Source organism: Oryzias latipes, chromosome 23 (genome assembly GCF_002234675.1).
Source record: "Oryzias latipes chromosome 23, ASM223467v1".
In the NCBI taxonomy this organism is placed as follows: Eukaryota; Metazoa; Chordata; class Actinopteri; order Beloniformes; family Adrianichthyidae; genus Oryzias; species Oryzias latipes.
Genome location: NC_019881.2, coordinates 9,790,348 through 9,808,008, shown reverse-complemented (window position 1 = coordinate 9,808,008; position 17,661 = coordinate 9,790,348). Strand labels below are relative to the sequence as shown.

The 17,661-nt window shown below is 40.7% G+C and overlaps 1 protein-coding gene across 1 annotated transcript in view; it reads right to left on the bottom strand.

The window, feature by feature from the left end:
* Positions 1-17,199, bottom strand: part of LOC101169010 (cAMP-regulated D2 protein-like) — a 19,290-nt gene extending 2,091 nt beyond the window's left edge. The window contains exons 1-7 of the mRNA XM_004084347.4: positions 16,059-17,199; positions 10,674-10,875; positions 10,361-10,494; positions 9,479-9,606; positions 9,215-9,333; positions 8,424-8,564; positions 8,087-8,259 (exon numbers count right to left, since the gene is read on the bottom strand). Coding sequence (XP_004084395.1) covers positions 8,087-8,259; positions 8,424-8,564; positions 9,215-9,333; positions 9,479-9,606; positions 10,361-10,494; positions 10,674-10,875; positions 16,059-16,535 — 1,374 coding nt within the window. The 5' untranslated portion in view covers positions 16,536-17,199. The remainder of the gene's footprint in view (positions 1-8,086; positions 8,260-8,423; positions 8,565-9,214; positions 9,334-9,478; positions 9,607-10,360; positions 10,495-10,673; positions 10,876-16,058) is intronic.
* Between the last annotated feature and the right edge of the window lie 462 nt (positions 17,200-17,661).

Genomic DNA, 17,661 nt, shown 5'->3' with positions numbered 1-17,661 from the left:
TGAGCATGCAGAGTAGCAGGTGAACGCCGTGCAGCAGCAGAGCAGACCCACTAAACTTAGTTGAACAGGTGAGTTGAATGTTTATTGATAACGTTCCAAATGTCTGGAAGCACATTTGTTTGATTTATGATTCATTAAAGTTTTATTTATTGATGGGTGGTTTGCAGGATCTCTGCAGCCCGATGAAGCCATCGTCGGTCTCCCTGCAGCTGTCCGCTTGAATCCTTTCTTCCTCTGTATTGTTTTATGCTGAGACGGGACATTACATCTGGAGGAGGGGGCGTGTGTAACACTGTTTACTTCCGCATTGGTGTTGGGATGACAGGTTCATGACATAATGAGACAAATGAACTTCAGGATATGTAAATGTAAAGGAGAATAAAAGCTTCAGTGATCCTTTGCATCCAAACGTGTCTCTGAGCTCCTTATTTTACATATGAAACTCCGCTTTACCGACCCCGGAAACACTGCTACACGATAAATAATCTTATTTTGAGTCATCAAAATGTTCAAAGTCTCTTTGTTTGAAAACTTATAATCCGGAAATAAAGCTTCACAAAAGGCTCCACATACTTCTTCAAGCTAGGTTCCGATAAACGGACAACCTCGGTGTTTTCTCCTTAATCTACGACTTTTTTTTCTCGTAAATTTACGAGATTTTAAGTCGTAAAGATAAAATCTCGTAATTATAGTTTTCTTTTTTTCTTTTTTGTGGCCCTAAACTCCGTCGTAGTTTCTTGCACAGTAACCCTCACTGTTTTATGTTCTTAATTTACTTTTGTTTGGGGTTGAAGTTATGATACAAATAGTTGTTTGAGTTAAAGATTTCAATAAAGCTTTCAGCAAAATGATGGATAAAGTTTTCTTGTAGACCCTATAGTGCTGCATATCAAAGGTGGAGATTTGTAAGAGGCATCTTATTCTGAGATATTAGCTTCCTGAGACAAATGAATGAGACAACATTTTTTATGAATTTTTACAGCACAATCATCCACTTCCTGTTTGGCGGTGGTGTACGCAGCCACTGTAAGGTGTACACCCATGAAACTGCAGATTATGAGAGAACACCCCTCTGAGTATCTCCAGTTGTAATTTCATGCACGACAGACAGTGCACAGAGGAAAAAATAGGTCAGAATGCGACAAAAATTGTGTCTAAATATAAATATCTATGTGGGGGTATGGAGCTCGTCCAAAATTGTCATATCCACGGGTTCAGAATAAAACTTCATCAAATCTATTTAATTTCAGTGAGATCGGACAAGGAATGTGCACGTGAGAGCAAATTTTGTGTGCATGGCGAGACGCCCAACTTTTCCGCTCTGTAATGACCACACCCCCGCGTTGGAAGTCATGGTTTTTTATCTGAGTAAATTTCAATGGCTTTTCAACAGGTGGACGTAATTTTGAGGTTGTCGGTTAATCTCACTTGGAGCAGTGATGCTCCAAGTAAAACATGTCATTTCCTGTAACCAGCCGGTCGGCGCTACACCTGTTCCAGATTCTTCCACTGCAGATTTGTTCAGAGTCAGACTGCAATCATGCACATCAATTTTGCATCAGATTAGATTATGCATGACTTAGTAATGGCCATTTTTCTTATCATGGCCTGTTTTTCAAAACGACCTCCAAGTTCGACTCAACGCCACGGTCATAAATATGCTGAAAAACTTAAAAGCTTCGCAATATAATATCGCACATGGGTGTAGTTTGCAAAACCAGAGTTTGGAGTATGTTAAAGGCCTCAAAAAGCCGACTCTTTTGTCAGAATAATAATAATAAGTGGGTCCTTGCATTATGTGCTCGGGCCCTAATAATTAAAGCTACAAGTAGCATTTAGCGGGCCCAAACACGTGTGACCGCCTGGCACGGGCGACCGCCCCGCAAACAAGTCCCGCTCAAGCTGTTTCGCGTTGCCGCAACTACACGCTTCGTACATAGGAAGTGTCAAGACATCGCATTCGGTAATTCGACATCTAAGTCACAGCCTCACGACCGCAACTTAATCTTCCGAAACCGCACAAACATCTGCCAAAGGCTTCGGTGTTCACAGGAGTTCGTCATTATTCTACACAATTTCTAAGTATTTGGCTGAATTCCTGTTTACACCAAAAGGGAGCGCTGTAGGTATGATCAATGAATCAACTTCCTCTTTCTCTTCATCCACCATTTCCATCACATAGGATCTACCTGTGGTCCCATCCTCCCCCACACTCCTCCCCTACCTGCCCCAAAGATCTGTGAACGAGACTGAAAGTCTGTGCTGATCAGCTACTTGTTTGTTCTTGTTTATATCATTTAATAAAATATAGTCAAAACGATTTTCATGTGGTCGTGTTTTGAGATGAAGGTGCCTATCTATGCTCTATTTCATGTTATTTTGATTATTGAAACTGTATGTTTACATGTTTAGGTACAAAATGTGATGAACAGCTGCATGTTGTCTAGTGATGTAAGTTTTTTACCTAATTTTTGAAGTATAAACATGCCACCCTGTTACCTTGAGCGGCTGGGTAGTTCGGTTGGTAAGGTAAGAGACTACCATGCAGGGTTTGATTCCCGGAGGGGAATGAACAATGGTACTGGGGCAATTACCAAATCAATTGCGAGAAATTAACATCACCCAGTGATGGCAAGGCCCTTAACGCTACTGCCTCTGGAGCGCGGTTCAACTGCAGCTCACCGCTCCCCCAGAGGATGGGTCAAATGCGGAGAATAATTTCCCCATTGTGGGATAAATAAAGTATCAATTATTATTATTATTACTAATCCAGATGACATGGTTCTCCATCTGTGTCTAAGTGTTATTAAAGCATTCTTTTAATATTTAGCTCTAAGCAACCAAGCAGTTGTCTATATAAAAGACCTTTTCCAATTGTGCACTTTTAGCAGGTCTCTGAGTACATAAGACCAATGTATGGTGGATGTTCAGAGAACTTGTTTAAAACTTACGGTAACAGAGACTTTGTAGAAGTGGCTTCATTGTTCTGGAGTTCTTTGTTTCACCCTCAGAAGTGTTGACTTGGTGATTTATTTTTAAAAAGCTGCTAAAAACATATCTTTTTAAAATAGCATTTTCTAATTTGGTTTTGACATTTTGTGTTTAATTTTTTGTCCTTTTATTGGGAAACATTTGTTATTTGTTTGGTGTTTAAAGGTGCTACATATAAACACACATTTTTAGAGACATTTGTTATCAGTTGTTTTTGTTGGTGTTGTAGTTTAATTTCATTGGATGTATAGAAAGGAAAAGAAGTTGCAGCATTGAAAAAAAGGAAGAGCAGATAGGGATTAGGATTTAAGAGATATTTATTATCTTATGTTGCATCTGTAGGAGTGTAGTGAGGTTGGGTAATAAAAATAATACATTTGAGCTGATTGTTTTAACAGGGTAGTCTTTCGTTATTTATTTTTAGATTAGTGTGTTTCTTGAGGAGGTTTTCAATTTTTTTAATTTTCTTTCATTTCTAATCTTGTCTGCTGTTTGGGGAGCCGGTTAAGCTCGTGCTGGTTTGCGGCGCCTTCCGTCCGTGAAACCAGGGTTCGGATCCGGGCTGCTCCCTGTTCCCTTCTCTACTTCTGTGCCGGTCCCAAACCCGGTTGCTTTGAGAAGGTTGCGTCAGGAAGGGCATCCGGCGTAAAACATTGCCAAGTTTGCCATGCAACTTGTTCGCTGTGGCGACCCCTGATGGGAAAAGCCGAAAGAGAAAGAAGATTTGATTTCTAATATTAGAGCAAGGTGGGTAGTTAAGAGAAAGTACTAAATTATGTAATAAATATTTTGGTAGATTGTTGATATATTAAAATTCCCTATTAATTCAAAATTATATTAGATTAGATGACTTTATTTATCCCACGATGGGGAAATTCATTTATCTGTGGCAACAACAACATTCAGAAATAACAGCAACAAAGGACATCAAAAATGACATTCTTATAAAAATAAAAAAATTAAATAAATACAGCTGCGAAAGTGTAAATAACATATGATCCACTGCAAACATGTGATCAACTGTAAAAACATAAAAAAAATTATTTTCTTTTTTTTTTTTTAAGTTATAGTTGAGTTTGTGATTGTGACTGGATTGTAAAGAAGATGGTTGTTAAGAAGATTAGTCTGAAAAAATATTTAGGAAAAGGTGGAGAAATAAGTTTCAGGCTTCAAACAGTCTTCACAGTTACTGAACAGTGTTCAGTAATTTTAGTTTTTTTTTTTGTGAGACCAAAAGTGTTTTTACATTCTGTAGAGCAGGGATGTCAAACTCATTTTCACCGAGGGCCACATCAGCATAGTGGCTGTCCTCAAAGAGCAAGAAATAACTTAAACATGTAACTAAATGTTATGAAAAATAGATGTTACTACTCTTTAATGTTAAATAACTCATTATTTATTTATTATAACATTTTATAGTGACAATTACAGTTGCATAGAAAACATGTTTGCTTGTTACTCTGCGACTCTTGTCAGAAAATAAAGAAGAAGAAGAAAAATAATAAACCTTATAAATACAATAGGGTCCTTGCACTACGTGCTTGGGCCCTAATAATAATCCATACAAAAACAATAGGGTCCTTGCACTACATGCTGGGGCCCTAATAATAAACATTACAAATACAATAGGGTCCTTGCACTACGTGCTCGGGTCCTAAAAATATTAAACCTTATAAATACAATAGGGTCCTTGCACTATGTGTTTGGGTCCTAAAAATATTAAACCTTATAAATACAATAGGGTCCTTGCACTAAGTGCTCGGGCCCTAATAAACCTTACAAAAACAATAGGGTCCTTGGACTACATGCCCGGGCCCTAATAATATGGCACAGAGAATACGTATGTATTAAAAACTCCAGAAGCAGTTTTTCTTCTGGGGGTGGTTAAGTGCGTCCACTTGGAACTCCATAACAGAACTCAATAACAAGCAACACTCTGAGATTAAATCATGCTACCATGATGCAAAACATACTGCAGTGAACTATAACTTCTTCTGAACTGGTGGCAAATCAACATCTGGTTTTTGCACAAAGACATGTACAATAAAGACATGATGGGTACAATTCCAATCCCAGTTTTACCTAATTTTATGACCTCATCTTGTGGGGCAATGCTACTGAATGAAGCCGCTTTACAGAACTGGGATAAGTATATTATTTTAAAGACATTAGTCTTGATTTGCTCATTTAAAATGGGCAAAACACATGCAACAACTTGTCATAAGATGTAAAAGCCCAAACAGACAGTAATATCAGATTTTACAGCTTTGGTAGCATTTAGTATGTTAATGTCACCCAGTCATTAGCAGAAGCTCCTATCCTTGGCAACAAACAGATAGCTTTTATAATAAGGCCTAACAAGGAATGAGGTGTTTGATCAAGAATGGATCTACAAAAGCTTCCAAGTTTATCTAACAACTTGGTTGGTGCATCTTTGATGCTCCCATTATTTCTTTGCTTAAAGTATTGTGACAGCAAAGAATTGTTGGAATGGATTATAATTGACCACTACGGTCTAGTGGGCCCTCTGCTGAAAAACATTAAAAAAATATCAGACCATACAGTACAGACCAAAGGTTTGGACACACCTTGTCATTCAAAGAGTTTTCTTTATTTTCATGACTAGGAAAATTGTAGATTCACAATGAATGCATCAAAACCGTGAATTAACACATGTGAAATTATGTACATAACAAAAAAGTGTGAAACAACGGAAAATATGTCATGTTCTAGGTTCTTCATAGTAGCCACCTTTTGATTTGGTTACTGCTTTGCACATTCTTGGCATTCTCTTGATGAGCTTCAAGTGGCAGTCACCTGAAATGTTTTTCACTTCACAGGTGTGCCCTGTCAGGTTTAATAAGTGTGATTTCTTGCCTTAAAATGGGGTTGGGACCATCAGTTGTGTTGTGCAGAAGTCATGTGGACACACAGCTGATAGTCTTACTGAATAGGCAGTTAGATTTTGTATTATGGCAAGAAAAAAGCAGCTAAGTACAGAAAAATGAGTTGCCATCATTACTTTAAGAAATGAAGGTCAGTCAGTCCAAAAAATTGGGAAAACTTTGAAAGTGTCCCCAAGTGCAGTCACAAAAACCATCAAGAAACTGTCTCACATGCGGAACGCCCCAGGAAAGGAAGACCAAGGGTCACCTCTGCTGCGGAGGATACGTTTATCCGAGTCAGCAGCCTCAGAAATCGCAGGTTAACAGCAGCTCAGATTAGAGACCATGTCAATGACACAGAATTCTAGCAGCAGACACATCTCTACAATAACTGTTAAAAGCAGACTGTGTGAATCAGGCCGTCATGGTAGAATATCTGCTAGGAAACCACTGCTAAAGAAAGGCAACAAGCAGAAGCCCCTATTTTGGGCTAAAGAACACAAGGAATGTACATTAGACCAGTGGAAATCTGTGCTTTGGTCGGATGAGTCCAAATTGGAGATTTTTGGTTCCAACCATTGTGTCTTTGTGAGACACATAAAAGGTGAACGGATGGACTCTACATGCCTGGTTCCCACCGTGAAGCATGGAGGAGGAGGGGTGATGGTGTGGGGGTACTTTGCTGGTCACACTGTTGGGGATTTATTAAAAATTAAAGGTATACTGAACCAGCATGGCTACCCACATGCTATTCAATCCAGTTTGCGTTTAGTTGGACAATCATTTATCTTTCAACAGGACAATGACCCCAAACACACCTCCAGGCTGTGTAAAGGCTTTTTGACCAAAAAGAAGAGAGATTGGGGTGCTGCGCCAGATGACCTGGCCTCCACAGTCACTGGACCTGATCCCAATCGAGATGGTTTGGGGTGAGCTGGACCACAGAGTGAAGGCAAAAGAACTAAACAGTGCTAATCATCTCTGAGAACTGGTTCAAGACTGTTGGAAGACCATTTCAGGTGGCTACCTCTTCAAGCTCATCAAGAGAATGCCAAGATTGTGCAAAGCAGTAATCAAAGCAAAAGGTGGCTACTTTGAAGAACCTAGAATATGACATATTTTCAGTTGTTTCACACTTTTTTGTCATGTCTATAATTCCACATGTGTTAATTCACAGTTTGGATGCCTTCAGTGTGAATCTACAATTTTCATAGTCATGAAAATAAAGAAAACTCATTGAATGAGAAAGTGTGTCCAAACTTTTGGTCTGTACTGTATATCCTTTTAATTTTTGCTTAATTTTAATGTCATTTTCAAAAGTTGAAACTTTTGAGGCTGCACGGTGGCGCAGAGGTTAGCCTTGGCTTCACAGCAAGAAGGCCCTCGGTTCAAGTCCCGGCTGGGCGACCTTTCTGTGTGGAGTTTGCATGTTCTCCCCGTGCATGCGTGGGTTTTCTCCGGGGTCTCCGGCTCCCTCCCACCGTCCAAAAACATGCGCCATAGGTCAAGTGGCAACTCTATATTGTCCATAGGTGTCAGTGTGAGAGTGAATGGGTGTGTAATTGTGGCCCTGCGACAGATTTGTTGACCTGACCAGGGTGTCCCCTGCCTTCGCCCGTAAGTGGCCTGGAGAGGCTCCGGCAGCCCGTGACCCCGTAAGGGACAAAACGAACGGACGAACGAACGGACGGACGAATGAATGAAAATTGGGTACATTGGATGGATGGATGGATGGATGGATGGATGGATGGATGGATGGATGGACAGATGTATGGACAAACAGAAGGACAGAAGGAAGGATGGACAGATGGATGGCTAAATAGATGGATTAATGGATTGGGCATAATGGATGGCTGAATAGATGGATGGAGGGACGGATGGATGGACAAATGGGTGGACAGATGGATGGACCAAAGGGTGGATGGATGGTCAGATGGATGGACCAAAGGGTGGATGGATGGACAGATGGATGGACCAAAGGGTGGACGGATGGATGGATGGACGGACGGATGTATGGACAGATGAACGGATGGATGGATGAGCGGATGGATAAACAGATAATGGATGAATGGACAGATGGATGGATGGACAGATGGATGGATGGATGAACGAATGAATAGACAGATAATGGATGAATGGACAGATGGATGGATGGATGGATGGATGGAGAGACGGACAGATGGATGGACGGATGAATGGACGGATTTTACCTGAGCAAGCATAGTCCTGCGGTCGGCATCTTTGTACAGGGGCAGGTATTTGTGCAGGACCCTCAGAGCGTGCTGTTTGAAGATAGCGGTGACGTACACCACGCTCTCCAAGGCAGAAACTGGCTTGTTGAAAAAGGCAAACACAAAGAGCACACCTTCCTCTGAGGTTGTACCTGCAGGACAAAAAATCAGTCCAAACAAAAGCACTTCTCTGCTGCCTGGATTTTTTCAGCCTTGATGAGCTTCAAGGCCACTAAGAGTGATGCAGGATGGACCTGAGATGGTCACAAGAACGTCATAGTGTTTGGGTTTGTTTTTGTGTCAGTGTTTGTCTTACCCATCAGCACTGGCTTCTCGTTTTGCCAGTGGCCCTTCTGAAAGGCAGTGATTGGCTGCTCTTTGATCAGCTCATCGTCTATAAACGGACCCCACGTTTCAAAAGCCTCCAGAAACCGAAACGGATTTATAATCTTAGCGCCTGAGGTTAAAAAAAGACATCCAAGTTTATTTCAGCTAAAGGGTCAAAGAACAGAAGAAATGTAAATCCATGAATGTATTTTAAAAATGTGTCAAATATTTCATGATTAAAACAGTTGAGACAGCAGAGTTTCTGTTTCGTCATATCAAGTGTTGGTTGTGAAATAGAAACTTGGCCGTGCTGCAGCATTTTTATTTTAGGCAAAAATGTGAAACTGTCAATAGGGGGCAGAGACTTTATGCTTGTTCCCACCCTTTTTCATTAATGTTTAAATTAAATGTTCAAATCGTTTTCAATGAATGAAATTAACAATAAAAAAAGAGATAAAATGAAGGAGCGTTTGATGTTGGATTTTAACTTAAGCTCAAGCTAAGTTTAGTGGATTTTAAAGTGAGTGGTTTTGTATGCATAAATTATCCACCAATACAGCTTTATATGACCAGAAAAATGCATTATGCCACATTATCAAATCTGAGGCATATATCAAGACTCATTTGTATACTAATCATTTTAAAAAACAAGTCAGGAAAATCTGCTAAAATGTAACTAAATGTCTTTGATTGTTTTGTTTTCTTGAATCTGCAGATAAAGATTTATTTTCCAGATAAACATGCAGTACTGCTCCGATAATGAGGTGTGTGGTGCCCTACTGGTTTTCATCTGTGCAGTGAGGATGGCCTGTGGGCTGAGAGACAGCAGGCAGACGAAGTCGCTCACAGAGCAGTTGGTCTTTTGAGCAAAGTGTTTTCCCAGCTTCAGGGCATCGTGTCTTAATAAAAGGAGCAACAAAACAATATTAACAGTCAGTTTGAAGTTGCCCAAAAGTTTGCCAGGAGCAGTCACATAGCGTTCAGACACAGCAGGGGCTCAGAGAAACTAAAGAATTCATGCCAATCTTGGTTTCTGCTCCTCACCTGGTCTTCAGAGGGATGGAGAAGGGCAGGCTCTGCAGGACGGCCTGTGTGAACAGAGGCTGGCTGCTCTGAATCATCAGGTGGAGGCTTACCGACTGAGCTCCTGCACTTTCCCCAACAATTGTCACCTTACAGAAAAGAAAATCAACCAACTCGAGTCATTATCTGGAACTTTTTGTGCCAAAAAGTTTGATGAAAACTTCAGTTTGATTTCAGTTTCATGCTTCTGTTCTTCATGACTCCTTTTTACTGTGATGCCGCCGTGTTATTTTTTTTTTCAATCCTGACGTGACAATTCAGACATATTTAAATACTGCTTACAAATGTGATTACTAACACAAATCTAAAAAGAAATGTTGCTAAAGACAATCTTCACCCGATCAGCTATGCACATGGGTCACCAGTTAAATGTCCATAGACAGTCAGGGTGTTGGACAGGGTTCCCCCCTGCTACCTCAACATCCATAACAGATGACTTGCCCTGAAGCAAAACACCTAAATATTATCATTTCTCCTGGTGGTTCGCAGAACATGAGTATGTCATGGGTTCCCATCATAGCTCATATGAAAAAATTATATTATCTTTAAGATCTCAAGATCACAAGATTTATTGTGTTTCTTAAGAGTATGTAAGCTTTAAACCAACAGAACCCTTAGAATATTGTAAATTTTTCCACCTGCAGTTCCCAAAATGTTCTTGCCTGTAACTTCTGCACTAGCCACTCGGCGCCTTTGGCCATAGATGGTCTGTATTGGCAAAGCGAGACCATCTGTTCTGAATAAGCTTTTCCAAAACAGACCCGGCATTATGAGGCTACATTTCTTCAGGATTATTATAAGGAAATGATGACTGAATGGTTGTGCATCTGTATGCTGTCTTGCCTTACTAGGGTTGCCTCCAAACATAGCAATGTTCTGCTGGACCCAAAGAAGAGCCATCTGCTGGTCCAAAATCCCATAATTCCCTGTGGCTGACGTATGAGGATCTTTGCCCGAAACCAGGAACCCAAACGCACCTTTGATCATACATCAGTCCACATGATGATCAGCAACAAACAATTCAGAAAATCGTTGTCTTGACAGATGCCACATCTCTGTTCTTAATACAAATAAATGGGTTTATCTTTTCAAAATATGAAAAAAAACTTCATATTAAAACAGAACAGGTGTGTGTTTGAATAAAACACTTTCTTACCTAGTCGGTATTCCAGGTTGACAACAACTGTGTTGGTGAAGTTACTAATGAAGCGTCCATCATAGATGGGTTTGGAGGCAGAGCCAGCAATAAAATCCCCACCATGGATCCACACCATGACAGGCAGGGGGCGCCGCACAGGCTCACTGAAGTCCACACTCCGAGGTACAAAGATGTTGAGGAAGAGACAGTCTTCACTGACCTTTGTGAGACATAAATATTGTCCATCATCAGAGACGGTCCTGGCTAGTTTGACGACCGAAACGCTGGACAGCACCCTCACCCCACCCTCACCCCCCCTTTCCAGCCCTGCCCCAGCTTGCAGACATACAAACATGAGAACAAAATGTAATATTTTTTTAAACTTTATTAATCACATAAGTAAAATATACTTGTAGAGTTGAATTCACAATTAAGATCACGTATTAGTGATTAGTGACTTTTTCCAACCGAAGCCGATACCCGATATTTTCTTGCCCCTTGTAGCTGAAACCGATACTCAACCGATATTTTTTTTTAAATACTACAAAAAAAATATTAGTAAGTATAAAGAAACAGCGAACGGCTCTTCTTTATTCAACAAATTTGCAGAACTAGTTTTACCTGCAAAGAAATTGAACAACAGATTGTACAAACACTTTTTAACCTTTTCAGTCTGCCATACATCTGTGAACAGAGAAAGTGCATTTCTATGGTCAAAACAAATACTAAGACTTTAACTTAAAAAGCAATGTAACAAGTACATTTTTCAGTACATGTAATGCCCGATATAATAACGTGCAAAATAAATAGTTTAATCTTCAAGTGCAAAAATGATTGCTTTGTTTGAAACTGAAGTGCAAAATAATTGGTTGCTCATAGAAATAAACTTTTTTTTTTAAACATAGGCATTCAAGCATTTTACAAGCCAGAATGACAAAAAGAAATAAACCACCACAATTACATTTCGTTTTTTGTTTTTAACTGTGGTTGGATCAATGGGAGATTTGTCCTGACAAAAATTAGCATCTCTGCTTTCTGACAGGTTAGCTGTTGATTTTTTCATTCAGCACATTTGAAGCAGAAGAAAAAACGCTCACTATCAATACTAGTGCAGGGCGCTGACAGTTATTTCCATGCAAGCCTAGCAGTTTTTTTTCTTTTTCCAGAATGAGCGCTAGCGCTAGCAATGACGCCACCACACATCGTGGTGGGGAATTTTTAAATAGCTTTTGAGATTTGTGGTGTTAAAAGGTTGACCTTTTTTCCCTCTTTGTGACACTTCTGTCAAACACATTTTGCAAACAGCGAGTGAGTCGTTTGTCTCAGACACCGTAAAACAAGCCCACATAGGTGAGTGTTGCGCCGTGTTTCAGACAGAGCGCTCTAGCACAGGCAATGAGAGGCGACGTCACTTACATGCAACAGAAACACCTTGATGGCACAAGTAAATACAGAGTGGTAACGCTTTTTTCGGGGTCCTTGCAGACAAGAAAAAAGCACTGACTACACAGATTTCAAACATTATGAGCGAGCAAGCCCTTAATAATCATAACAGTAATAAGCACATTTAGAAGCGTGGCGTTGATTTTGCTTTTCGAGGACAGCTGGAGCCCCATAACCAGCTATAGCAGATTTCCCATGCTAAACGCTTGCTGGTTGGACCAACACACATCTTTTGGAGCATCATAGCCACGGAGCTGTCCTTTTATTTGTCCTTTTATTACTGTCTTACTATCTTGGATGTAAATATGAGGGAATTACATCAGCCTTTATTTTGTCTGGACACCACTGGAAACACAAATTCATATGATGGTTTAGTTTCTCAGGTCTGCATAGCAGCACTTCCGCTTTCGGCGATCCGGCTGCCGGTCCGGGGGAAAGTTTTGCCGAACCGCGGTGCGTCCGAAGGAGGACCACAGAAGGCAGAAATGCTGCTATCATAGTCCTGAGAAGCTGTGTACAATCATCAGGGGCCTCATTTATAAAACTTTGCGTAGGATTTGCGTCAGAAGTGGCGTACGGATGAAACATAGGATGTGCGTACGCACAGAAATATTCGGAGTTATAAAACCGTGCGCACGCACATCCTACGCATCTTTCTCTTAATAAATCACAACCAATTCTAAATGCTGCGCAGCTTTTGCGGCCTCATGACATGCCTATAGTTGCCCATAAATAGTCCGTGAAACGCCCACAAATGAATATTCATTGATTGCGAAACCATGCCAAACACGGAGAGAAAATCAAAAAAACGTAACTTCACTCAATGTGAAGTAGAAGTTATCGTTGGCGAGGTGGAAAAGAGGAGAATAATGTTGTTTGGAGGGCACAGTGTGGCCTTACTAATGCCAAAAAGGCACGTGAGTGGCAGACGGCGGCAGACGCTGTAAATGCTGCAGCCTCACAACCTCGGACCGTGGCCGAAATAAAAAAGAAAAGGTCGGACATCAAAGTCAAGGCAAAAAAACGTCTAGCGCTGACCCCCCCCACACACACACACACCCGTGTCTGCCTCTTGTGTGTGTGTGGGGGGGGGGGCACCGGAGCTGACCCCTCCTGATGAGAGACTGGCGGCAATAATTGGGGAATCCCTTTTAAGTGGAGTGGTGACTGAGGCGCAGGGGGACACCGAAGCGCCAGATGCACCGGGTGACACACCCCCAAAAGCCCGCAGAGGAAGTCGGAACCGGCTCATAAGCCACTCGTCCTCGTTTGCCAACAAGTCTCCTTGCTGTCTAAAGATGCGTTCACTCCGAATTCTTCCATTTGCCACATCTTCTAAGAGCGCAAGATCAGCCATTGTGCGTCATTACACATTGTGATGGGGCATTTTATTTCCCTCCATTTAATTACATCTGACAAGCTGCAGATGTCGGTAATAATCGACGTGGAAATGGGAAATTGATCAGCGCAAATGTAATTTCTTGTTGCTTTCTGAATGGTCGAGACATACGCCATACATTGTTTCATCAAAAATAAAACAAACTAAAGGCATATGCATGAATACCATAATTCTGTAGCTTATGAAGAAATGTTTTACTATGAAAACAACTTTCCCTAGTGGACAATTAATGCATCTCTCTCTATCTATCCATCTGTCTGTCTAATTGCACCTATATCTGCTCCGCCAGACGGACACATTGACGGGAATGTCAGTTTTGTACATTATTTCGTTCTGTTAAATATATTATTTATGAGGATGAATTGCACAACATGCCAATATTGCAGAAAATATTTCACTTTTCTTTTTGCAATTATGTGTTCATTTGAATTTCTGTTGTAATTTTCGTTTGATTTTTTTTTGTTTGTTTCACTGCTGATCGGTCCAACGGGTGTTCGTGTAGGCTGTTAAATGTAAGACTTGCTTTGAGAAGTCGTCATGTTATTTCTGAGAGGCAGTATTGTCATTTTCACTTTCACGTGTTTCTTCCATCTGCCGACGGCGTCGCCGTTTCTCATTTCACCCGTTTTTGTGCGTACGCCTGGGTCAGAGCTTGCGTGAAGGACCGCACATTTTCCCGTCAAGTTTGCTTTTTATAAATCTCAACTATTGCGTAGAGAGTGGCGTATGCCTTCTTTTGTGCGTACGCAACGTTTATAAATGAGGCCCCAGGAGAGTACAAACGTCACAAAAACCCTCTTCTCTGCCGGTAACACAAAGCTACACTACTCCTAGCATGTGTCTCTTAGCAGCCGGACACCCACAGATAGCAGTGACGTCACCTCCCCTCTGGAAATGCTAAGTCGAATTGAAATATGCGACACTATTCGCAGGGTGGATGTGACAACGCAAATGCAATCTTCTCTTTGCATTTTCGTTTTAATTATGACACAGAGTAAGCGGTTTTAATGTAGAAAAGGAAAAAGCATTTTGAAGTATTGATTTTTCATTTTAATTTTGAGTCATTTGATGCAGTTACATTTTGAAAATAAAAAAGCATTTCTGTTAATCCATTTTAATTGTCAAATAGACATTTCTAAATGACTTTTGCTACACATTTACCAGACAACTTTTTGAAAATGAAAAGTCAAATACCATTTTCATTATCATTTTAATTAAGTGACATAATAAGCAGTGTTGAAGAAAAAAATGAAAAAGAATTTTGAAGGATTGCACTTTCATTTTAATTTTGAGGCAAAATTGCAGCTTCATTTTGTAAGTGAAAAAGCATTTCTGGTTTTGACTTTTATTTTTGATTATGCTACACAATCGCTTCCATAGAAATCCGACACTGTTTCCTTTAATTTGTTTAATTGAATTTGCTTGAGTAAAAGCAACTTCTGTATGAGATACAGAGCTTAACATTGTGATCATTAAATTAAATTAATTTTACCATTTTCTTACAATGAAAGGATACAATGAAAACTGTACCTGAATATTAATATTCAGGTACAGTTTTTTTCTAAGCCATACTCATTAAAAAAAAAGTGTGCAGGTACAATATATATCTTATTGCGGGACGCGTATTGGGAGAGATATAGAATCGCCAGACTCTTGCCGATATACACCCAACCGCGATAGTAGGGGCACCCTAGCAGTAATTTTGTTAACTTTACGCGGATATGGACGATTTTAGTCCAGGAAAACTGCAGGGGGGGAGGGGGGCTGGTTCGTTTTTCCTTTTTGGGGGGCGCTCGTGCACCCCCTATAAGATTGCACCTACATTGCCCAAAAGAAAAACCGCCACTCGCCATCAATCAGTTTTGAGCTCCACGGAGAAAGTGCATGGGGTGTGTGTTAGAGGCTCTTCCTGGAAGAGGCGGTTCCTTGTGATGTAACAATGTGAGGACCCACTTGCTTTCATGGATTGGGAGGGGCTGGTGCTCAGAGAGCAGGTTTTTAAAAGCAACAGTCAGAAATGCATAAATGGATCAAAATACCGCTTTGGGGTTGTTTTTAACTTAAAAAGTTGATTTTGCATGATATAGACTCTTTAACACTTAAAACATATGTTCTATTCAAACTCGTACTACCTGCATTGCTTTTTAAACTTTTACTTAAGTGAATATTTGGACTATATTTCTTCTTTATTTGTGATACATTTCTTTGAATGTAACCTTTGGTTATCCTGCCCACTTCCTCTCCAATAACATATTTACCACAGTGAAGTAATTTCGTTTGATAGCCACGTCTGCTGGACTCATCATAGACCGTGACCATATCTGGACTTGAGCTAGGGAATTCTTGATCCGACGTTTAGCGCCGTTCCCACTGGGAGAGTGTCCTTGTCGGGTTTGTTCTTAATAAAAACCATGTTATCCAGGACAACCTCCATTTTTATAGCCATTTCCAATCCATCCATCAACTATTCCAACAACAATGTGCAACTTTAGTGTGCTTAATTTAATGCCTTTATTTCTTAGTCATCTCACATTAAAGAATAAGTAAGAAAAATTCCTCACCATTTTTGGGCACTCATCTGTGATGGGTCCACTGCAGACCTGCATGCATGCCGCCCGTGGGAAAGTGGCTTCGTAAACCTCCTGCCAAGAGCTCAGGGGTCTGGGGGGTTTCCATCGGTAAGCCCCAACAGGGGGGTCTGCATATGGTACCCCATAGAAAATATGTGCCTTTTCCACAGTTACTCCCCTGACCTGGCCACACTTGGTGAAGACCACTGGAGCCTCCTGTGCTCCCTCACTGACAGGTTGGTCCTCAGCTTGCTGGATAGTGGTAAAGTCCCTTGGGTGGCTCGGCTCTTGAACAGAGTTTACCTCCACGTCTCTGTTGATGATGTACGGCTGGAATCTTTCAAACACTTCATAGTAGACGTTCCTCAAAATCTCGAGAAAGTCGATGACATTCTTGTTTTTCCTCTCCACTCCAGAGGAAACCATAACAATGGTAGCGCTTAGCAGCAGCACACAAAGCCTCTTCATGTTGTCCCACGGCGGCCTTATACCTGATGAGAAGTTGGGACTGTGATATGACTTGAATTAGGAAGCAGCAGATTTAGGGACCTTGCGGCCTCAAACTCTTCTGTGTGTCTGTGTGACTTCAATTAGCTTGTCCCAAATTATCAGACAAGAGCTCTTTGTCAGATGTGGTGTCCTCTGAGCAGCTGGACACACACACTGTAATGCTGGACCACTAATATGGGAGATGCTGTCTTCTCTTTGCTTAATAGGAACTAATCAGAGTCACACAAAGACAGGCAGTTTCTCTGTTAGGAAAAACCAGATGGTACTTTTTACCACAACATAAAAAAATTCCACATTTCTGTGTAAGCTGATTAATCAGTGATGTTTCATGGCAAAACATACCTTTACTGATGACATTTCAGGTTTAAAGAAATAGGTAAGAAGTTGCACATTGCCACCTACAGGACATCCACGCCACAACATGCAACCACAAGGAAACAGCATTTCACTACATGAAAAAGACCTCAATGGACAATAAGATTTGGATGTGATTTAAATCAATTTGAACATTAAAAGGTGGCAACTCTTTAAATACAATATTGTAAAGAAACAATCCTATTCTAAATGTCACTATCAGGTCAGAATGTGTATGCATGCAGCACAGATGAACACATTCAGAAAGACATTACTGCTGGGGGGTATTCCAGGAAGCATGTTTAAACTACCCTGACTTTAAGCCTGAACTCTGGCTGAAATCCGCCTGAACTTGTTTACTCTGGGTATGTCGGTTCCAAAAGACCGGATATGAGTTAGTGTAATTACGCTCGACTTGGTAACCCTGGGTTAATACACGTGCATGTCAAGTACATAAAGACATTCTCAATGGATCCCCGATTTCCAGAGTCACCATGGAAAAGCGTGGTAAAAAAAAAAAGCGCTACACTTCAGTGAGACGGAGTCTGAGATTTTAATGATGGCGTATGAAGATTATACGTCCATCAAAAAAGTAACACGGCTGTATCAGCAAAAGAAAGAGTTTCTGCTTGTAGTAGAAGAACAGACAAAGTAAAAGCACAAGTTTCTGATCTTATTTCCATTTTCCTTGTGACGCATGTATATAACTTATCCAATTTTGCCAATTTAA